General features: G+C 43.0%; 1 protein-coding gene across 1 annotated transcript in view; it reads right to left on the reverse strand.

Annotated features, from left to right (window-relative positions):
- The window catches only part of LOC138526164 (transmembrane channel-like protein 7), a 368,500-nt gene that overhangs the window by 109,365 nt on the left and 233,941 nt on the right, over window positions 1-25,194 (reverse strand). Inside the window, exon 12 of the mRNA XM_069636577.1 lies at window positions 15,730-15,913. Coding sequence (XP_069492678.1) covers window positions 15,730-15,913 — 184 coding nt within the window. The remainder of the gene's footprint in view (window positions 1-15,729; window positions 15,914-25,194) is intronic.

The raw sequence follows: 25,194 nt of genomic DNA on the forward strand, positions 1-25,194 counted from the left end.
CAACAATTTTACAAAACATGCCCTTGTCTTGGAACAAAGATTACTGGAACGGGGTTACCCTAAAAGACTCCTAAAACAATCTAGAAAAAGAGCCCGTTTTGCAAATAGAGAGGCCCTATTGTCACCTAAAGTTCAATTACAGAAAAAAGAACTAGTATGCGTATCAACTTTTTGTCAACATAGTGAAGCCATAAAAGGCATTATATTAAAAAATTGGCGCATTTTAAATGCATCAGGAACTATTTTACCTAAACCTCTCTTTGCCTTTAAAAAGAGTAAAAATCTAAAACGGAAGATCACACGTGCCAGCAGAAGCAATCTCAAACCTACTATGATACGGGATCTTAATCAAAATCCGGTCCTCGGGCATTATCTATGTACCACTTGTGTGGCTTGCAGATTTTCTAAAAAAACGACTTCGTTCTTCATGCAACAAAAAAATTGTGACCACCGCACCTTTACGACTTGCAAAAGTAAAAATGTTATTTACGCAATCCGATGCCCATGTCAAAAAATGTACATTGGAAAAACGACCCGGGAAGTGAGTAGACGGATTAACGAGCACCGCTCAAAAATAAAAATTCGTAATCTTAATGCCCCAATGGTGATCCATTTTGTTGAGATGGGCCACCAAGCAGATCTAATGGAATGGTTTTGTATGGAAAAGGTTTTTGGTAATAATTCCACTCAAATCCTAAAAAACGTAGCCTACAAAGAAGAATTATGGATTTTCAATCTAAAAACATTAACCCAGGGGTTAAATACTTTGGAACCCTGGCATGCAGGCACATAATATTCCTTATTGATCCACTCCAAAATGTCTTTGGTAATCATACATTGGGCCAGATGCCGGTAATAGAGCTGTTTCATTGTTATGGCAACTTGTGTTGCTGTCAACTGCCGTTTGGCACCAATCGTGTGGACCATGTGTGCAGGCATCACGCAGTTGTGGGTAGGGTCCATCTGCATGTTAAAAAATGAAATGCACATTTACCTTGATCTGGCTTCTGTCTTGGCATTTTTCTTCCCAAGATGAATTACTCGATTCAGTTCGAGCATCCGGTTGCCGTGGTAACGTTTGGTGTTTGCGCGTAAGCTACGTTACCCAGTACTTACGGGTGACTTTTGCACGCGCCATGTGGACCAACGATCACGTGTTATTACAAGCTGATCACTTTTTCCATTCACGCGGCTCAATGTGAATACGTCATTCAGTATTCACGATTGACGGATGCACATGCTACGTGGACCAACAATCACGTGTCCCTTTAGGTCGTGTATTACCCTATCAACGCGGCACAGTGTAATCACGTGATAGGTAGCCATTTGCTCTTAACGTGTGGGGTAGCAGACGTAGTTTAGATGCGGGTCTCCCACTCGTTCGAACGAGTCGTAGATGACTGGAGCAAGCAGCGGATCCCGTGGACTTTAGTTCCCGTTCTAGCAGCGGCTGCGATTTTCGTGGGATGCTATCCGCAGGTAAGTAGCTCTCTGGAGCCAGCTATAGACCTTCTTAGATCTCCTCTGTTATATGGATATGGTAAAATACATCTATGTACAAATAAGGTACGAGTTACCTTGATGTATTTCTGGCTAGGGTTTCTAATATAATTTCTTTTGAAACCCTCACAGATTGGAGCTAAAATTCTACCATCTGCGATGCAGGATTGTTAACCAGAACATTGCCAATTCGCATGCCAGTGTTTTCTGTTTCATACAAAAATGTATACAACGGATTGATTCCTGTTACAGTTACCAAGGTTGGTTTGCAAGTTCTTCCTTCAAAAGTTTTTTTTCCAAACAATTGCATGTGGGCTCTGACTTCTTTCCATTTGGTGTGTATCTAATTTTTCCACCACTCTTTGCCACATTCATGATCTGCACTAGCCTGGTCTAGGGACACTGATTCCTTATGGTAGCACTCCATGCATGACGCCCTGAGTTTAACCCCAATATATGTAGATATTGGTGGATTTTCAGCAGGACAACAGCAAAACACTTTATGTCTGCAATTTAGCTTCGTGAAGTCATGCACTTGTATTTTCTTTTCCGTCTCCTTTCACTTGGCCTCTCTTTTTCACTTGATCTTAGTTTTGGATAGGGAACTGATGGGCCCATATATTTATGATATGATATGATATGATAAGGCATTTGTAACGCGCCTATACACAAGTGTTTCAAGTGTTTTGTTTGTAGACAACTACCCTTAATCTCCTGATGAAGACGTACCAAACCATCGTTTACACGTTGAAACCGGTTGAGAGAAACCTAGGATAAGGCCACTTGTGAAGTCTCCTTTTGGCCTATCCCGATTGCTGACCACCTCTTCTAAAATCTACTGTGGCCATGCATTGTGTGTTGTTGTTGTTGACCACTTAAAAAACCTATTGTGGCCCTACACTGTGTTGTTTTGCACAAAAAACCTTTTGTATAACTATGAAATTGTGGATAAATTGTGATATTTGTTATATGTTTTTATCTTGTACTTATTGATGAGTTGTATGAGTATTTGGATGGATGTTGTATGGATGCGGATAAATGTATGAATGATTTAATAGGATGAGTTTTATCAAATTGTGATGTTTTTAGAATATTCCTGCTATGTAAATTAAAAATCATTGGAGTGCAGATTAATTTGTGATTAAATTCACAGAGAAAAATGTATTAGGTACAATAAAATCTTTAATACGCCTTTTTGCAAATATTGTTTCCTCTGGATTTTCTTTCTGAGATGTATTATTACGATAATACCCCAATCTAGAGAGTGGGGTCTCCTGTGCCTTTCAGTAACAGATCTTATGCTCACCAACATCATTTTAAAAATTGGTTGAACAAGAAAATGCAAGTGTTTAGCCAGGAGTGCCATCTAGTTGCATTGGCTACCAAGAGCAATAGTGGTCAGATTTGTAAATACTGGATGGCACATACCTCCTTGCCCAAATACATAATGGCCTATCTAAACCCCCATATCTTTATAAGCTATCTTATGATGAAGTTTAATCAATGTCAAACACTTGAAGTACAGGGCGCGATACTTGGGAGATGCCGAGCAGAAAGAATGTGCCGCCAGTGCGGCTGCCTAGCGTTGGAGACCCTAGAGCATATACTTGTAGACTGTGATACTCTAACTACGATCTGCACCAGATTTTAAAAATCTTTTAACAACCTTATTAATCCTAGCAATGTGTTATTGTTATGGCAGAATTTTATGCAAGGAGATAATATCAATTTTATGTTTTTTATGGTAAAATTTTATCAGAAAATAGTAGAAATGTTTAACTGCTTGTCTTAGATTGTTTCTTTTGTACATCTTGAATTTTATGTGATTTTATTGTCGATGCTGAGTTTTATATTTGTATATGCCATGGCAGTAGACAGATTAAGTCTATATAGATGTATGTATGTAATCTCTGTTGTATATACAAAGCCGATCGGCTATAAGTATATTATTAATAAATAAATAAGTGCATTATAAATAACCAATAATAGGTGGGTCGGAACCCTGTCTGGGTTGGGATTGTTTAATGTGGAGTGGATTGTCATTGTGTTGTGGAAACTTTGTGTCTGTGTGACTCATTGTACACGTGGTGGACTGCAGCACCCAGGTCTGATCAAGATATTGACATTCTAAAACTCCATGTTACGTCCCGTTACAAACATTGGGGGATTTTTTAAGGTACCTGTGTCAGCATGAACGTTAACTGTATATGCACGCCTTACTGAGAGAATAAGGTCTTTCATGGTAACATTTACTGGGTACATATTGGTTAGGATACGCCCATTAGAGTATAAGCTACCAACTCTTGGTAGCAATCTCTTGGTATGCCACGTTACCTTCACTGAGATCTACTAATACCAACCTTGCCTTCCGTCCTTTCTGTAGGAAATCGAAAGGGCTGGGTAGGTCTTTTGCCAATTGTGCTTCCAAGTTCTGGAATGGCCTCCCTCCATCCTTGAGATCGGCTCCCATTTTATTGTCTTTTTAACAAGTCCCTGCAAACTGCTATTTCTGCTTAAGGTCTTAATGATCAGGTTTATCTACTTTTATCTATTGCTCGTAGTTCTGATGACCGACGTGTGCGTGTGCTTTACCTTTCCCGTCCTCTTTGGTTGTCCTGCGTGTTTCTGTGCACCCTGATGCCTGCGGATTTTCTGCGCGATATACAGCTCTGGGTTTATGCAGTTTTCCCAGTCAAATTGTGTTACCTATAGATGATATGTCATTTAGCTAATCTCTACAGAGTTATATGAGAATGAATTGATGCTGTTTAATTATTTATTTGTTCTATGTATAAAATTCAAGCACCCAACCACCCCTCCTTAGATGGTATTTAATTGATGTTATTTAATTATCTATTTATTCTAAGTCTGAAATTCAAGGGCCCAACCACCCCCTATCAAATGGTATTCAATTGATGTTATTTAATTATCTATTTATTCTATGTCTGAAATGCAAGCACTCAACCACCCCATATCAAATGGTGATGAATTGATGCTATTTATTAGTTTATTCATTCTATGTCTGAAATTCAAGCACTCAACCACGCCTCATCAAATGGTAATGAATTGATGCTATGTATTTATTCTGTGTCTGAAATTCAAGCGCCCGACCACCCGTCATCAAATGTTAATGAATTGATGCTATTTAATTCTTTATTTATTGTATACCTGCAATTTAAGCACCCAAACCCCATGGGCAATGTATTGTTATAATTTATTTATGTGGGTCCAATTTATATATATATGTAGATTCTGTTCATGCATTTGCCAATTAAATAAGGCTATGTCTTTTTATTTATCCAGATTCTCAGATACTAGGGTCAGTCTTCAGGCTGACCGACCATAGGGCAGGGCCAAATCCCACGCAGAGAACCCTCCCAATACTAGATGTCTGCAAAAGGCCTGTATAGGGTTGTGCACTGAGTATACCATTGGGTTTCATTTTTGCACATGAGGGCGGTAATGTGTAAGTGCCCCAACTCAGGTTTACCTACAGGTTGCTGTTTACTCCTTCATAACTAAGGGCAGAAACGCCTTACATAATGCTTCCCCTCTACCAGGCAGTAGAGGTAATAATGACCCCCATTTGGCATTACTGCTCATATGGGCAACTATGTGCCACTATGCATAATAATTACCTGCACTAAGGAGTAGAAGTATTAAATACACCCAGTGTGGTAACAAAAACGATCTCGCCTGTTGCATTGCCACTTCTTGCTTGCCTGCTGAATAAGAATATTGCAATTTATAGACACTAGATGTGTTTTAGGGGGCCCCAGTTTATGGTACCTTTATGGTTAGAGTAAGTCATTGTCAAAGGATTTGTTATCTGAACTGTTTCAGGGACATAACTAATGCACGCGGATGTCCCAGATTTGCTGCAACAACCGCTCTGTTTATTGAAACAATCCTTTATTCGTAGTGACTTTAACATTTGGTAGTTGAATGACATAGGCAATCTTGTGCAAGCTTGGCGTTACCCAACAGATGGACAACCCCGCCCATAAGGCAGGACATCATTTTGACTGGTCATCTATCAAATCCCAATCTTTACTTCAAGTAGCAGCAGCCTTCCTTCTAATGTGATCATGCCATTATTGATTGATAACCGGTGATCTCAAGCCAGTCGCCACTTCCCATTGCACCAACCATAGAACATTATGCTATGGAAACCTGGACAATACCCAGATAGATTTCTTTCTCATGCCTTTGAATTGGGTCAAATTATCAATGGCCATCTCCTTTTCCAACATATGTGACAAGGTCACATTGTATGGGCCTACTGTAGAGACAAAGTGGACTCTAAGTCCTGAGGATGCCCAAAAGCTTAATGAAGAGCTACATAGAGGTGGCAAATGGTGGATTCCTAGAGCCCCTCCTCATGATCCATTCCTACAGACCATGTGAAGTTAGGATCCAGTGCTTTAACCCCCTGGCTACACATCCATAGCACTGACACATGCATACGGAGTGTTCCTTAGTAGGGAAGTGGCCTGTATCCTCCTGCTTTAAAACCTCATCCCCCTCCTAGAGCAGTAGCAGAGCCCAAAATCCCTTTCTCCACGCTAGGAAAGGCAGCTTGGAGCTCAGATGGGAACCGTAGCAACAGCGTTACCAATCACTCAATGTGCATTTGCAAGGAAAAGCATCACTTGATTTACCCTACTGAACTAATTGCCGGAATAAACGCACAGATGGCCAGCAGAATCAACCCAGGCCTCAGGGTAGGTCTCCAGCTCCAGTCATTCAGCTAAGATGCCAACAGAACACTTCCACCTGACGCCAAATAGTGGAGAGGAATTTTAAACCTTTGACCGTCATGGGTAAGGAAACCATTATGGAGAATTATGAGTGGGAAGCCAGGACATCCACCAACTTAGAAACCCATTAGGGAGTGTAAATATACCCAGTGGGGCCAATCAAGAGTCAAAAAAAGGAATTAGGCAGGATGACTACCGTTTCAGAAGATGAGGGTATACCCAGGGTAATTATAAAAAGACCCAGAGAACCATTCATTCCAGACTACTGACATGGAGGTAGGAGGATCGGGGAAGCAGCCAGAAGGAGAGAGTGCTGCAAGCCCTTTGAGAGCCATATCTCAGAAGCAAGACTTCAAGGAGTGAGAAGAACTGAAATTCTATTTTTCTTGATTTTTATCATACTTAATAGTGGTTTTCTCCAGGTTTTAAATGCTGACCGGGGATCATACCCAGGTTGTGCTGGCATCACCTTGATCATAGAGTGAATGCATTTCCGGTGAGTTATCCCCCTAACACTACTGTTGGCTATATCCCAGATGCTAGTTGAGACTTAAGAGTGATGATAGCCTGCTAATCACAATATTTCAGATGGTGGCATCATTTAGAGATTAATAAGGAAAGCCTAAAGCTACTTAACGGCTCGCAACTAGTCCCGGAGGATGACACTTGCATGGTGGAGGAGAATATCAAAGTCTGACAAAAACACTAAGCCATGGGGAAGAAATACATGCTTGTAGGCATATGTCACAGGTCATACCCTATTGAAGAGGGGAGGAAATTGCCCGATGGAGTGTGGTCAAGTGTAGTACCCTAGGAAAGGGGGGAGGAAATACTTGCTGGTAGGAGCCACCAAGAACTGAGCAAGGCGCTACATCCCTAGGCTTACATCTAGCAAGCCCACACAGTGGGCTTATGCTATAATTAACTCGGACAACAAGAATACCATTCTCCATACAAAGAAGACCTATTTCCAGTTCGGCATTGCCAGAGCAGAACACTCTTTCCAAGCCTATGAGGAATCAGTTGACTCCTATCCAAATGTACCTACTGCAGTTTCTGCACAAAGTCTCTGCAACTATTTCATGACCTTCGGCTTGGTTAAACTTGTCTCACACAATGCTAGCAGCCCACACAAATATGAAGTTCAAAACGCCCTCCTGATTGATCATCAAAACGCCTACCCATTTAATGAAAAATCTGAGCTTTCCAATGAGACAATTGTCCCTCATAGCCTTCTCATCACAAACCAACACCTGAAATGCAACTTTCAACAAGCTAGATCAATCTTCCTTCACTACCACTATCTGATTCACTGATCGCACTGCAGATTCTGTGGGGGGCACATAGCCTGGGGAGCCCCAGGTGCCGCTGGACAATTTTGGGCCGTTGTGGTGACCGGGCAGGACGCCGGCGAGAGTTGAGGTTCAAGGTTCGGAGGAGTGGCCAGGGTAGCCAGCTGTGAGGCGGGGCAATGGACTGTGCTGCAGACCGGGCGGCACACACTGCTGCCGTCGATTCTTGGAGGCGTGATTGGACGAATTCTGGTGCCTGTGACGAGCCGCAAACCAGTGGCCCACTTGAGGGTGCTGGCGGGGGCTGATCGGTTTCCCTGCTTTATTGACTCTGCACTTTGTGAGGCTTGTGAGCCTGCAGCCACGATCAGAGTAGGGGCGGGTGCTCCCCCCAACCCACTGCTGTGTGCCGGTGCCCCCTGCACTCGGGGGCATGCCGCTGGAGGTTTGCAGCTGCGGGTACAGGAGTGAGGTGATTAAGTGATGAACTGCCTCCCTCGGGCGCCTCCCAGTTTGTGAGTCGACCTGGAGTGGGGACGACTGCTGCTGCACTAGAGGAGCGGAGTGGAGGCCGACGAAGATTGAAGGACCCGAGAGCTGCTTCTCTGATCGGCTGTGGCTGGCTGCTGCATCGGAAAGCGGATGGTGTGCTATCCTGGCATTGGCATCTTCCCCATCTGGAATTCTGTCTGCTGGGGTGTGCTGATGGAGGAGGTTTGAGGGGCAAAGTACAGTTATATTTGAGGCCCATACTACTGACCCTGCTGCTCGATGCGCAAACTGCACTACATACTTACCGTTGGCCCATTTATGCACTGTGGGGGTAACTAGGTCGATTTGTACTCCTGCCTCATGGCTTGATGGATGCCTGGGGGTGGGCCGTGACTGGTCCAGCATGTGTAGGTTATCCAGGTGGTTATTAGGACCCCCCCCCCGAAGGAGCGGTGCTAAGTACCTGTTAAGGGCATGTGTATATCGTATTCCTGCGGGGTCAGTCTCTACGTCTGGGAGCATACTTAGTGCGGGAGCGCTGCTGTCTGCCTACTACTCTGTGTGCTTGCTGAGCTCCCATCAGCTATCTTGCACGCCAAACCCACGCTACCTAAATTGGGCCCTACATGGCGAAGGGCAACATGTTTGACTTGCCTTTTTCCCACAAGGAGGGTCTAACTGCGGGTGGAGAGAGGATGTCGTCACCCCAAATTGCTCCGGAAAAGCCATGACCCCGCCTCCCCACGACAGGCAGATCCTGGATTTTCCGGAGCAATTTGGGGTGATGACATCCTCTCTCCACCCACAGTCAGACCCTCTGTGTGGGAAACTGGCAAGTTCCAGCTGTTTCTAGTTCCAGCAGCTGTGCTCCAACTTCGGACTTAGGCTTAGTGTTGGCCGAGATGTGGAGTGGATTTGCTTCCATCAATTCCAAGCTGGACGGAATTACATATAAGGTTGACCACATGCAGGAACGTGTTTATAAAGAAAGAGGCTGGATCTGTGACACAGAGCACATTTTGGGAGTACTTGAGGACACCAGCATTGAGGTGACACAGGTGATCCGCACTTTGCAGAGAGAGGTTAAAGAGGTTAAGGAGAAGAATGAGGACCTGGAGGTGAGATCCCGTAGAAACAATATACGGGTGATGGGGATTCCTGCGATGGTGCCGCAGCAGAAAATGGAGGTCTTCATGGAGAAATGTATCCAGGAGGTAATGGGGGGCCCCCCACTGTCGTCTCAGTTTCTGGTGCAGAGGGCACACAGAGTCTCGCAGCAGGCGCCCAAGCTGGGCCAGAACCCTCGACCAGTCATAGCTCATCTGCTGAATTATAGGGATCAGGATGTGATTCTAGACTTGGCAATCTACAGTATGAGGACGCTTGAGTCTTGTTCTATCCCGACTTTACCCCATAAAGCCAGGTGGCTTGCCTCTGCTTATTGATGGCAAAGCGTGCCCTCCAGGAGCGGGGCCTACATTATTCTATGCTGCACCCATCCAGGCTACTGGTGGTCCATGGCAACAAAACTCACTTCTTTACCGATCCTGGAGCAGTACATGATTTTTTGTAAACCTTACTGAAGGAGTGAGGTGGTGCTTCTGCAACTTGTCGTGGTGGATCACAGTTTCTAATACCTGAGGGCAGGGATGTTGGCAGTTATAGGGAGGGAAGCATGTATCAGGGTGGGATGGGGGATATGTTTATTTTGACGCATGGTTATGTATATGTGCTGGTGAATTGGGTGTGCGTATATAATGTTTGCCTATGTAATGAATTGGTTCAGTAGCTGAGAGTTTTTGGTAAGTTTGCCTCCCCCTGGTAGTAGTTGACTGGATTAGGCCTGCGAGGTGGCAGAGTCCAGTGCCCCCGGGTTGTTACCCTTGTTGGCCTATGTGTGTTGGGTGGGAATGTGGGTGGGGAATTTCAGTGCGAGTTGGGGCTGGGCAGTGTAGGTGGGGCCGGGGGTGGGAACTTTTGGGGGGAGTTGTGTTGGGTGACTGGGGAGTGGGGGTGGGGAGATAGGGGATTGTATTTTCAAAATGGTTCATGTCTCTGGGGGTTGCGATTGGTTAACGGCTGGCTATATCATGAGCTGGAATGTTCGTAGGCTCAATAACCCATGTAAAGTGCGCAAAGTAGTTAACTATTGTGAGAGACATGGAGCCAAAGTGATCCTTTTGCAAGAGAACCATTTGATTGGCGCAGCGAATGTAGGAGTCGCTAGGTCCCAGGTTGCTAACAGGTGCTATACATCCTATTCTACCTATTCTGCTGGGGTCATGACACTGATACACAGATTGCTGAGCTTTCGACTGGTAGAGAAGGTCGTAGACCCACAGGGCAGATTTGTGATTGTGTCGGGTATTTGGGCCGATGTCCCAGTTACTTTTGTAAATGTCTAACGTCCCAAAATGGATGATCCGTTGTTTTTTTTTTTTTTACATGCTCCTATCCATCTGCTATAAATATATGCACACTAATATTGTATGGGCTGGGTATCTTAATGTAATCTTAGATGGGACAAAAGATGGATCGGCAGGGAACACTTGACCCCTTTCACCTGCAGCATGCGCAGTGCGGAAGAGCATGTCTGAATTAGAGCTGTTGCTTGTCTGGCGGGTGCTACACCCCGATGACCGGGAATATTCTTTTTATTCATCGGCTCATAACACATTCTCCTGGATAGATCATGTCCTGGCGGGACCGTCCTTAGTGCAGATGACAGTGGAATGCTCTCTTCTCCCTAGGACATTATTGCACCATTCACCTGTGATTTGGTCATTAGATCTGGGCCGGGAGGGTACTAGACTCTTCTGGTGGTTTAAGGCTGCAGTTTTGTCGGATATAGTGTTTCGGAGTAAGGTGGCGGAAACAGTCCAGTCATACTTCTGGGACAACTTGGGCACAGTACCTACAATCGCCACCATATGGGAGGCTTTTAAGATAGTATTGCTTGGCAAGTGCTTGTCACTGGAGTTCGGTATGTTGAGAACAATCAGAAGGCAATTACAGAAATGGAGCTAGAAATCAAGGGCATTGAACGTAGGTTAGGGGAAGCCAGTGATGCAGACACCAGGGCAATGTTGAGGGGCGTGTTGGACCAGTTCAGTGGGAGGCCGATCGTGAGGTGAAATATCTGGCACGCCTTGCCGTTATCGAGAGGAGGGTAGGCTGGGCGGATTTTGGCTACGATGCTTCGCCAACATGGGGGTAGCTCGGATAGTGGCGGTGTGCCCTTTGGATGGGCAAGTGGTGGCGGTGTCGAATGTTATTTTGGATACCTTTCGCACATGTTGAGAGTGGCTCTATTCGTCGCGGGGAGCAATGGATGAGGACAACCTGGGACGGTTCCCACTGGATGCCTCCCTACTTGCCCTAAGCCGAGATGCAGTGGCAGCACTAGCTGTGCCGTTCACGAAAGACGACATCTTGGCGGCCATCAAGGCATTGCCCACTGCTAAGGCACCCGTTACTGATGGTATAATAGCAGGGTTTTACAAGGAGTTTGAGCCTGAAGTTGCTGGATGTTTGCTTGATGATTGGGAGGAGGTGATGGACACAGGCTGCTCCCTACTGCGCTGCGCGAGGCTTTGGTGACTCTGATATTAAAGCCTGGGAAGGACCCCCAGGATTGTGCTTCATACTGTCCAATATCGCTTCTCAACTTGGATACAAAAATAATTGCTAAAATATTGTCTGACAGGCTGCTCCCGTTCGTCACGACCCTAATTAATCATGACCAGTTATGGATTTATTTGTTGAATTTGAGCCGATTCTTTGATATTTTAGCTCAAATAGATATCGAGGTGCAGGCGGTTGCAGCCTTATTAGACATGGAAAAAGCATTTGACTCTGTTGAATGGAGTTACCTATTTGGCATATTGCGGCAGGTGGGCGTACCAGAGTATTACTTGGATGGCGTGAAACTTTTATATGCTGGGACACGAATGCCCGGATAAGCCTTTTTGGTAATCGCTCAGCTACTTTTGCCTTATGCTGCGTGACTAGACAGGGGTGTCCTCTATCGCCTTTACTCTTTGTCATAGCGATAGAGTCGCTGGCGTCCCGGCTGCAGAAGTTTCATCAAGCAAGGGAACTGGCGCTGGGAGGGGTGAGGGAACTGGTGTCTTTGTATGCAGATAATACGAATTTGTATCTGGACCCCTTAAGAAGGGAAGTGGTAGAATGTAGTCGTTTCTCAGGGCTCAGTGTTAACTTGTCAAAGCTAATTTTGTTCCCTCTGAATGAGGTCACAGGCAAGCAGGCTGACACTGCGGGAATAGTTACCTGGGGGTAAGTTAAATATTTGGTGTACTCTCCTTCTTACTCTTTTGGGCCGGGTTGCTATTGCCAAAATGGTGGTGGTTCCCAAATTACTGTATTTGTTTCAGAAGATCCCCGTTTGGCCGGGTACGGACTTCTTTTCAGAATTTAAGGCTTTGATGGTCAAACTGGCATGGCATCCGAAGTCCCCTCAGATTAACTGGGACATACTGATTCTCCCCTTGTACCGCAGGGGTATTAGGGCACCGGATATGGAGTTATATTTTCTCACAGCACAGGAGCACTTCGTGTCCTACTGGATGTCGGGGTCTACCCCCTACCTACTTGTGCGTATTGAGTGGTGCCTTTGCACTGCAGGATGTGTTAGTGTCTAGGACGGTTGCTGATAAATGCAAATTTGACCCAGTGGCCTGTACTGTACATGCGTGGAATTTAATTCTGAAGAGGTTGGGAGTGGATATTCCTTTCGCCCCAGAGTTCCCACTTTGGAATGTCGGGTGCCTACAGCCGACCTGTGATGCGACATTGGTCCTGGAGTGGGGCAATTGGGCATGTCTGATTTGTATCCTGTGGGAATATGTGTGTCCCAGGAGCAATTTGCAGCAAAGATGGGAAATGGGTTCCGCCGGAGGTTTCAGTATTTTTTGATGCGGGCTGCCTTTAGGGACTGGTCGTCTTCATTCCCGAATGAGCCACCGCTGCTGCCTGTGTTGCAGTACATCCTGAATTCGGCTTCAGCAAAGCGTGTGGTCTCTGCTGTGTATGGATTGATTCAACGGGATTCCCTGCGGGTAGCCCTGAAATGTAAAATGCAATGGGAGGAGAATATTGGTTCTTCTTTTATGGACAAACGGTGGGCGATGGTCTTTGAGCGTACACACAATGGAGCATTCAGTACCAAACTTCAATGGATTTAGTTTAAGACCCTTCAACCCTGTCCCTATTTGCCTTCACCTCTTTGACCCCACCAAGAATGATAATGGCTGAGATGCCGTCCAGAATCACCTGGTTTCCTTCATATGCAATCGTGGCGATCCTTGCAAGTTAGTTCAGGAAGTCCCCTGTGATTGGCTCTGCTGTATGTTTGGGTGGCTCCCAGGGGCACCAAAGCACTGCTGGAAATTATTGGCAACGAGCATGATCGTAGCATGCAGGTGTGTCCTGATGCATTGGACTAGCCCTATCCCCCCTGTGGCTATGACTTGGCTGGAGGACTTGATTTGCCTGAGTGATATTGATAAGGAGTATGGGGCTGTCTGTGGAGTGAGGACTAGACCCAAGAATACATGGGTCCCCCTGGTGGATTATCTCCTGGCTCAATGATCGGTTGCTGAAGGAGAAGCGACAGGATCCACAGACTAGAACATATTGTGTTTTGGTTGAAAGAGATACACAGAGAACATATTACCTACGCCTGGGTTTTTTTTACTGTAAATTCTTGCACTGCACAGCTGTATGTTATGATTTGATCTTTACCCGTATGAGTCGTAAACCTTAATAAATAAAGTTAAAAAAAACAATGGCCTAGTTATAAATCCTCATAAGACCAAAATCATGATAATAGGTGAAAATAGGAGGAAAGCAGCAACATGTAATTGGAAACTTGGAGATGCATCCATTAAGGTTACCCGGGAATGTATTTATCTAGGGATCCCAATAAATGCTCGGTTAAGGACACATTTTGGGAATATGTGGACACAAAGAATTTATACGCATATTTAAATCCTTTATCTCTCATAAAGTTGGCTACTCAGTAGCGGCTCTAGGTAAATTATATAAGTCCTGCCTAGTTCCAGGTATACTGTATAGCCTCAAACTATTTATGGAGGGAGAGATGAAGTGGCTACACGGGCTAGATTGCAAAATCTGGAGATGCCTCCTGGGTTTAGCTCAATGTGTTCCTATCGAAGCCATTGACTGTGAATTGGATTTAGTGTCTTTATTAACAACTTGGAGGATCAATCGTGGTGTGTTTTATCTTAACCTACTAGATTTGGATTTGAAAACCGACAACCTTGCTGAAGCACTTTTCCTTAATGGCAAGGAGTGAGACGGATAAAACATCATTTTCTTTACATTTGTTTTTAATTGAAATTCATTATTTTTTTAGAGAAATTGATTTTAAGAAAACAAAACTCTTCTTCTGTCAATGGCATTGCTAAACTAAAATGTAAAGCTAAATTTGGACATGAGCAAAATGAGTTCCCATCTAACGTCTAAGATTACATTTCTGTAGTATGCTAAACAGGGCTTCAGCTTTTCAAATTCTAAAAGTTACCTATTGACATGTAAATGTAAATCAATCCGTGACTTTGTACTGTGTTTAGGGTTGATTTCTCGGGTGCTTGGAAGGGTATTCCATGCCCATTACGATGGTGTAGATTATGTAGCAACAGCATTAAATCTATATGGTATGTCTTAACTTGTTGTCCTGAACTGTATCCTAACTATATAGCGGGATACACTCTTTTGTTCACAGACGGGAGAACATTGAATCAAATCAAATCAATTTTGGAGCACAATTTTCTCGGGTGAACCATCCATTGTTGTGACGGCAGAATTTAATAGGTTTTAAACAGCTTGAAGATCTGAGAATATAGACTTATTTTTTAGAGGATGAATAGGATCTTAAACTTAATTTATATAATTTGTTTTATGGATCCTTAGGAAATAAGACATTTTTAAATTCTAACATTCTAATGTGTGTAGTGTTTCTGTGTTTATAATGTTCTTGTGATTCATTGTGATATGTTTGTCATTTTGTGTCTTAAGATTTGTAATAAACCAAAGTACACAATAAATAAAAATAATTAAAAAAAATAAAGGACTGGAGCTTGTGGCAGAGAAATTAAAATGATACAAGTTATGATGTTAGCACGTAATGTGCACTTACTAAATTGTGGGAGTGGTTCACAATGAAAGGTAAAATTCAAGTTAATAGTGTGTGTGGTGTTACATTAATGCAGCACAGATGCAGGTGGAAGCAATGCGATTTAATGCTATGGTGGTTCATGTGCATATGTGTAGATGGGAGGTATTGAATGTTCATGGCATTAGTCTACGCAGGGGCACGGTGCGCAAATGCATATGGCCAAGACTCCAACTTTGCACTATATGAAGAGGTACAATGCCTTTTAGCTTCATTCTAACCGCTGCATGCATCATCGTTGGGATGCTCCCAGCCAGTCATAATAAAGGAAGTGTACTGCCAAGCTTACTGGTGGTGAACGACCAGCCTATTCTCTCTACTGTTCTCTGAGCTTTTGGAATAGCTGATGGGATGTTGATGCCTCCTCGCTCTCAGTAAGAGTATGGGGACAGGACGGTCAGGAAAGGTACACTGCACTATGCTCTCCCAGTGAAAGCATTTCTGTGAAGAAGTGCAGACGCAGCCTCACCTTCTTGGTGTAAAAGATGATGAAATACTTGACAGTATTGAGCAAGGGCAGCAAGGGGCAGAAGAAGGTCCCAATCCAGCAGACAGTCTGGCCGTAGATGATGTCCAGCACATTCGAAGGCACCAAGAATTCCTGCTCACCCCAGAGCTGGATAGGCTTACAGGAGCAATGCTGGACCAGCATCCTGTGGAGATAGAAACAGATCACATTGTTTTTTATTGTGTTTGATTTAAAATAGAAACTTTACAATTTATAAAAAAAATTCAAAACAAATAATTTAAAATTCTCAGTTCTTATCATATTTACAATGTCATGACAAAATTTACATCAATTTCAAACATCAATTTCAAACATTATCCATTTATATAAACAATCAAAATAAAAGTATAAAAAACTTCAATTCAAATTAATACATTTAAATCAGCAATATCTTTCACTATTACTTTTAGAAAATGTGTCAAACTAATAAGCAGCTTATAGCTGTTCCCCCACATACACCTGTTCCATAAACATAAACTTGAAAATTCAGTATCAGAATACAAAAAACTTCCCAAGTGTCTAGTTCTTAATACATCACAATGCTTACAATAAATCACCAGGTGTTTCAGCGATTCAATGTTTCCTTGTGTTTGACAGAATCTACAGTCTACACCTTGGATACCAAACTGGATGCCTTTTTCAACCCAACTATGAATACGTTCATAAGTAGAGAATTGATTCAATCGAAACCGCATGTATAAGTTCCTTTCTACAAAATTTGGAAATTGGAATATATACCTCGGTAGAACACCCATTTTCCTTCTAAAAGGTGCATATTCTTTATACATCTTAAAGTTACCAATGTGATCAGATTGACGACACCAGGTCAGCAATTGAAATTTGCGCTTATTTACAGGTAGACACAGTATAAAATCTTCTTTAGAAATATTAGTGACTTCTAAAATGCCATCCATTTTCTTAACAAAGTTGGTTAATATCGATAGGGATCCCTGTTTTATTATTTGGCTGAGATCTACATATAGTGAATTCCTAGGAGGACTCAGCATCTTTCTGTAATTATTCATTTGTCTCCAATTCCACTTGGCAGAGAGGGGCAACAGTCCTAATTCATGCAGAATAATTGCGTTAGGAACAGATCTAGCAAGACTTAATACCTTTTTCCACAGTTACCCTTGAATCTTATCAAGGAAATCTTCCATCCCAACCATGCATAAATCAAGAATGTATAATATGCAAGGTTCAATCTTCAACAGATAGAATTGAATAATTGGAATTAAGGTGAAGTTACAATATTTTCTAGACAAAATACAAATTTGAGATATCAAAGGTTTAATTCTTTCCCTTAACAATTTGGACCACCATGTCTTAGAATTCTGGTCTGTGAGAGTATAACCTAGATATCGAAACTCTCTAACCACCTCAAGCTCTTCCGTCCCAATTACCCAGTTGTATTTTTTAGTTATTTTCTTACCATCTGGAAAAATTAGGATTTTCGAATTAGCCCGATAAATTGTGGTCCTCTGCAAAAAGGTAGAGGGCATCCATCTTATTTTGTAACCCAAACGGGGTTCTATCAAAGAATAATTTATCATCTGCAAAACTAATGCTATTCAATTTAAGATGTCCAAGTCTCACCGGATAACTTATAATATCTTTCCAAAATATTTCAATCTGAAAAGATAAATATTGAATAATATCGCAGCCATAGAACAACCCTGTTTGAGTCCAATTTCAGTCGGGATTTCTTCTGTTAAAGTTCCTAATTTATTTACACGCACCATATAGTTAGTGGTAGAATGTAATAATGCAATCAACGCCACCAAATGTACTGGGATCCCTGAATGGATCATAATCTTCCATAGTAAACATCTTATAACAGTGTCAAAAGCAGAACTGAGATCAATCGCAGCCATGTAGACTGCACCAGTTCCCATTTTTTTTGTTTGACACTGGAGAAGCGATAGAATGGTAGCATTCAGTGTGCACCCCATGTTTTTACGGAAACCTGTTTGAAATTTTGACAGAATATCATTCTTAAATAGGAATTCTTGAAGTTCCTTTAGGATAAGCTGAGAGAATACCTTAGCTGAGGCATCCATAATGGCAATAGGTCTGAAATTATGGGGATCATTTGAAGGACCCTTCTTATAAATGGGGAACTATGAAGGCAGAACACCATGTAATAGGAATACTTTTAGTAGCAAGAATTTTGTCAAATTTGGCCTTTAAGATAGGTGCCCAGAATTGCCGATCATATTTCAGTACGCATGCTGGTATGCAATCAGGACCAGAAGCTTTAGTATCTTTTAACTTGATAATAGCATCAGTCACATCCTCTAGCGACCAGGGACAATATTCTAAAATAAATTCTGAGTATTCAGTAAAAGGAATATTTTGAAAAGATTTCGGGAGTACACATTTACCGCAAATATATGTAACCCAAGTGGCAGCTAGAATAGAAGGTTCACTTGATATTCTTGGAGCATGCAAATTTCTGATAAGAGACCAGATGTTCCTGGTATCATGAGCCAATATATTGTACAACATACGCTGATTATCCTTAAGGGCCATATCTTGCTTAAAAACCCTAATCTGGTTCCTAAATGAAGAAATGATACGCTTCTTTTCTATACCATACACAATAGAACTCAAATTTAATCTCCTTAATTTCCTAATTTTATAATTTTTTATGAGTTTTAAATTATAAATTCTTAGATCAAATACATACAGATGTCCGCTCAATGGAGTGGACGGTGTGTGTTCGTGAGCAATATCTAGCAAGTTTGCTTGAATAATGTTGCTAAGTTTTAATTCCATTTCTGGTTTCATTAGCTCAAGACTCCAATTAATGGATAAAAAATATGCATCATCCTTAATTTTAGAAATCAATTTTCTGCAAGTATGTCTGTTCCATCTAATAGACAGACCTGGCCTGTCAGTCTCTATCAGTTGCAGTGATTCTTCCTTAACTAAACGCCAATTTGTTATATTTAGGCTAATGGAGATGGCAAAATGATCCCCATAACCAAAGTTTAGTATGTGAGTTGGTTCACATAGATTATACAAATGTGAAGATTGAAAAAAGTGGTCAATATATGAACTACGATCATCACGTTTCCAAGTATACAAGTAGGATCCCTGCTTAGGCTTAACTAATTGCATGTCCCAACCCAACAAGTGACGCACCCACTTTTGACCATTTATCGTGGTTAGTGGTAAACTCCCATTTTCCATAAGCACTTGAAGAGGTTTAGCCATATAGCAAGAAGAATTAAAATCCCCCACTATAATGATCCCAAAATATTGTGTGGTTGCAAATATGTCTTCCATAATTCCATCGAGTACTTGCAAAATTTGATCCCAGGTAGTACGGGCTCTGTTCCAATACAGACAAATAATTACTAGAGCTAAGTCTTGAGATCCCTTAGATTTTAATTGAATTACCAAAAGACTTTCATCTTTTAGCATTAACTTGACATCAAAATTGCAACGATTGTTTACAAGGACTGCAAGTCCACCAGAAGGCCTACCTTTTAGACCCCTAGTTGCTTCCATAGTTGCTTCCATAGTATATGAACTAAAACCCTCAGTATTAAAAGAAAACATATGCATTGTTTCTTGCAAAAGAATAATTTCATGATTTTTACTGGTTTTCTCTTTCACAAACCACCGCTGGAAGTTTGCAAGTCCAAAACAATTCCAGGATGTAATTCACAATTTACCCTTGCTATGCTAACGCATCTCCGTTAGCCTTGACAGTTGGACATGCAGTCCCACTTGTCCCAGAGGTAACTCCAATTAGTGCGACCACTAATGCAAGCAATTGCTTCAGTGTGTCAGCACTAATATTGAGCTCTGGAACCACTTGAGTGTTCACTACTTTAGGAATATCAATTACAGGCGGGGTTGCTTGGCATTCATAAAGACTGATGGAATAAGACCCAATTCCATAAAATTCTCTCTTAATCTTCATGATTAACATACACTGGAATCCACATATCATACGATGATTAGAGTGATTTCCAAGCCGTATCCAGTCTAGATCATCTGAGCGAAGAGTTCTTAGGAGAGGGATGGATTGGAAAGTTTTCAACATGAAAGTTCTGTTTAAACTAGTTCTACCATTCATTTGCACATTACTTTCCCACCCCATAATGACTGGCATTCCAGCAACCAGTTTCACATCCTGTGCCAATTCATTAGCACCTAACATAGAATCACCTTCTTCATTTATCAACTCTGGTTCCATTTGCTCATCGTTCTCACAAGTTTTGGGATTGAGTCCAGATATCACACTCAATGCTTGTTTCTTTGGCTTTACTACAGATTTATTCATTCCCTTAATATCTGAACCCACATCACCATTCCCATCTTCGATCATTTCATCATCCAAATGATTATCACCACTAGCCATTATATTTTTGTCTCCTTCACCAGTAACCTCATTCATATTGTCCATGTTATCAGCAAAATTGCTAATCATCGTAATTTTTTCCTTTTTCGTTTCAGTTTTCTTCTTATTTACTGGGTAGAATTGAGAAAGGGCAGTTTGTACACCCATAGTACCCATACCTATGGATGTAGACTGACCCTTTTTTGTAGGTAGGGGATTACATTCTTTACCGGGCCTACTACCACTATCAGAATTCAGATGTTTGATCTTTTGCGTACATTTTCTCAGTTGCAGTGCGTCTTCATTAGGGCTATCTGGAATCAAATTCAAATGCGCCTTGGACTCATCATCCAATTGGTGAAGGTCAATACCCTTCTCCTCACCCGCATTATTTGTTATATTATTAAATTCACTGGATACTTTCACCTTAGCCCCCTTTTTTGATTTTGCAATCACTTTTTTTTCTTTTGCATTTTGGGATTTATTTCTCTTTGCTTCCCTTTTCTGTGCGCATGCTATAGTTTTTTTTTCTCTCCTTGTCAATACCTCTTTCTGTTTTTCACACACACTATCGAAGTCGAGATCATTCATACTTCCACTCATCCCTTTATTTCTGTCATGTGATAAATCAATTAAATCTAGAAGCACTGACGGACTGTCGGTCACTTCCCCACCAGGCACCGGCTCTACTTTCGGTGAGAGCAAAAACTTGTTCCCATTGTTAGATTCTCCCATAAGGGATTTTTTTACCACCTCAAGGTCTAAATTCAAAAGTTTGATGTCACTACTTAAGGCACCTATAGCTTTTATTAAGGGGTCAGGAGATTTGGGTTTTAGGTTAGGCAGATGGCCTAGAGGAGGAGCCGCCATTTCAGCAAATGTCTTCAACTCAGCATTCACCATTCTTCGATCCCCTGGAGTTTGTGTATAACAATCTTTGGGAGGTAATCTGCTTTTGTTATAGACTAGGTTGGAGACAGCATCACAAGTAACAGCAGCCCCTCTACTTTATTGACCCTACACAGGAGCTCTGTTGTAATTGCTCTCAGATCAATTAGATCACCATGCGTTCTTTCATGTCCCTTATCTAATAGGTCCAAAATCCTTGTAAGAACAGGGAAGTCTACACCAAAGCCTGGGGCATCACGAGCACGCAAATCCAATCCCTCATCCACTCTAGCATCATCCAGAATATCAGCTTTGGGGCTCATACCAGTCTTCTTTTCAAATTGCTCAATTTGTCCACTAGGATTCATACCAGTCTTCTTTTCAAATTGATCAATTTGTTCACTAGGATTTATAAAATGATTAATCATAGTTACTAATGGCTGTATAACATTCTCCGAGGGTTTGCCCTCAAGTCTGTCTCCTTTGTGAATTTTTCCACCATAGACAGCATCCTCACTCAAATTTCCTGTAAAGGAGTGACGGCTGTAACCATAATGGGTCGGTAGACTGAACATGTGGACATCCTCTCTGCCCATCATTCTGCTTGAGACTGGAGTGGATGGCCCCATGGAGAATCTCATTCTCTTACCCACTTCCATCTCGATGGTAGGACTAAGAATAGAACAATCATTCAAGCCTTCCATCACTCTACTAGTACGATTCTTTGAGTCCAACTTACTTCTCATCCACTCATCAAGCTCTATCTCACTAGGAGCCATACTAGGAGGCACATCCAATTCGTTCACCTCTTTGACATTATATTTAATCGGAGAGGAGGCCAGATTAGTGGAGGCTTAATGTACAATTTTAGGAACATCCTTAATTGGACCACTCTCCTCATTTATGCTCTGCATCTGATCAATTTTAGAGGCTTCAAAAGTTGCCCCACCATCCTCGTTCATACTATATAGCTGTTCAATTTTTGAGGCATTCAAAGTTACTACTCCTACATCATTCATACATTGGGCCTCATCGTTTTTGGAAGAATTCAGGATTACAACACGTTCCTCAATCATATCCTGAAGCTGAGGCAGGTTATTAGGATTATGTTCTCTACATTCATAATTTATAACCGCTTCCTGATTAGCATCAAAATTAACATCAAGATTGACAGGATCTTCATACGAGGATCTTTCATTTGACAAATCAATTGATGCCATAACTGGACTCAACGCCCCTTTTAGCTTCCTACCACTTCTAAGCCCATTATCCATTGTCTTGGGGCTTAGAGCAGTAGCCCAAAGAGACACAGTTTAACTAACTGCTATGTAATGTACAAGCGCTTATCACCAAAATACGAAATTCACAAATTACAAATTTATCCTAATTAATCACAGGCCGTTGTGTAAATTGTATAAATAAGAATAGTGGACTTACCACCATACACACAAACCCTATTTAGGGCAGAAGAAATAAAAAAAGAAATTCCCAGCGCGCCACCAGGCCAAAAAGCCAAACAGCCACTTCTTCCCACTTCCGATGCGCGCATGCGATGCGCGAGCGCGACGCTTGAAGTAGGAAGTGGCGTGCGGGCAGGCAGGGGGGCGGAGCAAGTCAACACTTCAAACGGGAAAAAAAGAACAAGGGCTGAGTTAGTAAGTGGGAAAAAATAACCCGCCCACAAAGTGAGCGGACAAACAAAAGCCGTGGTAAAAGCCGCGGTTTGCAGTATAAGACCCACACGGCAAAGAGTTCTCAAAGTCAATCACCTTGCTGTTGCGGACAATAACAGACGCATGCGGCTTCCTTTTGCCGATGACGCGTATGAATCCAACAGCAGTTCAGTCAATCCAAGGAAGCGTTCAGAGAGCAGTGTAAGAAGAGTGGCACAGCCCAACAGCCACTTCTTCCGACTTCCGATGCGCCACTTCAGATCACATTACCTAAAGGGCCTGTACTACACACTTCAGACGAACACCGAACACCCATTTTGAAAGCTGACCAATACATTTCATTACAGATCGTTTCTCTGGGGGCATATCCCAGCTTCAAAATAAATGACCATAAAGGCGAGGCCCACTTACAAGTAACTCACGACATAGAAACATGCCCAATGCCCAACTACACTGTTCCACTTAATGGCCATGTACACAATATGTTTTAAAAAATCAGATCAGAGACACAGTCACTGTTATTACTGCATACATGTCATGCTGGAAACTGATCTTAATGGGCGCAAGTACTAACAAATTTGCCGTAGAATGCAGACACACCTACTGTACCGAGTTCTGCACTGCTTACTACTCATTGCTTTCCAAATGTGCATTTAATAACACACTTTATCTTACATTCAATAATCCCACCTCAATCGAGGAACATCTAATTCCATAGATATGTGTGCATACATGTTATAATCTCCTAATTTACGTGTGACTAACGAATGGCATGTTTTGGGTCACAAGGATTCTTCATTATATGCTCTGTCAAAAATGACAAAATACAAATATCTGAATACCAAACAATGAATAAAGATTTTTGATATATGCTGAGGAATTTATCATGCGATTTTCCGATCTGGTGTATAATTTGCAATCCTCTTGTGGTTATTCAGGTGGAATCTAAATAAGGTACAACTCCGACCCTGATTCTCATGTATGCTGGAGCAAATGAGGAGGTGCCTGCGAGCATCTCAGATTTGCACCAGCTGCCGTATCCCTGATTCACAAAGCCTAGGAGATGCTCGGGTGCAAATGCAATTCACGAAGCTTTGCTCGAGGTCATCCGGGAGAGGCTGTAGGTATTGTTATATCCGCCCTACGTCCCGCAGCGCGGTGACGTAGGGCCGTCTAATAAAAGCCCCGCCCCCGACAGTGGGAGGCAGTTCCGGGCGAACACAGTCCAGCGTGTGTGTGTCCGTTTGTTCGCGCTCCCGCTGATGCCGCGCCCTAGGCCGCGCGGCCTCCTGGACCGGAGCCAGCCCCACGTGCGGGGCCCTCCGGAATACAGATACGCAACAATGGCGACGAGGAAGTGAACGAGCAACCTCGCGCTCAAGAGCAATTAACACGCGGATGCCCCACAGACGTCCCGAACGAATTTTTGGACACCCGGTGGGGGCCACAGAGACCACGTGACCCCACCTCAAAAAAAAAAAAAAAAATTTCCTCAAGCCCTCTCCCAGGGGGGTCGAGAATTTTTTTTTCTCTTTTTCTCTCGCATGGCGCACATGCCACAAGGCGCCCATCGGATGGCGCACAAGGGCCAGTGGGCACATTCACCACGAAAGAACATTCCTCACTGCAAAGTGCGTACGAACCCATAAGGCAAGACAACATCAGGCCAGTAAGACAGCACAAACAACAAATCGAAGGTACGTGTCACCATGGCGGCTGGGACATCAACTCCTGGACCCTCCACGCCGTCCAGGATCGCGGCAAACCTGTCGATGGCGTCGCCACCACCCCGCACACAGGGCAGTTCGTCGACGCTAGTACAACCCTTCGATCCGTTCACTGACCCATCGTCCATTGGACCCAGATGGCAGTTATGGCTCCAAAAGTTCGAGATGGCCATGGAGTGCAAGGAGATCACGTCATCCAGAAAGATGAAAGCTCATCTACTCCTCAGTGTGGGCGACGAGGTGCTACGCATCACCAACTCCCTGAACATTGATGATGGCCAAGACCCATACCTGAGTGCAAAGGATGCTTTGACGGCACACACTTTCTCCCACAACTGAATCCAGACTATGAGACCTTCATCTTTTGCACGACCATCCAGGCCACTGATGAGACTCTAGACGCCTACCACACGAGGCTGAGGAAACTGGCCATGTCGTGTGAGTTCACGAACACGGAGCGGGAGATTAGAAGACAAATCATAAATGGCATGCATTCGGAGAAGCTGAGGCGGCTCGTACTCAGTGAGAAAGGCATTCCTCTACAACGCATCCTGGAATTGGGTCGACAGAGAGAGCTTGCCCACTCCAGGGCCGCCAACATGGAAGCAACACTACAGAAACTGCAGCCGTCCCTCTCCACAGCAATGGTCGCCCAGATCTCCGACAGACCATTTACGAGAGGTGAAGTTGGCGGCAGCCACACCCAGAACAGGTGGCAACCTCGAGTACCAGGACCCACGGAATGTGGGTGGTGTGGTGGCCAAAGACACGGAAGGCGAAACTG

This window comes from Ambystoma mexicanum, chromosome 1q, assembly GCF_040938575.1.
Source record: "Ambystoma mexicanum isolate Mex_15411 chromosome 1q, UKY_AmexF1_1, whole genome shotgun sequence".
Taxonomy (NCBI): domain Eukaryota; kingdom Metazoa; phylum Chordata; class Amphibia; order Caudata; family Ambystomatidae; genus Ambystoma; species Ambystoma mexicanum.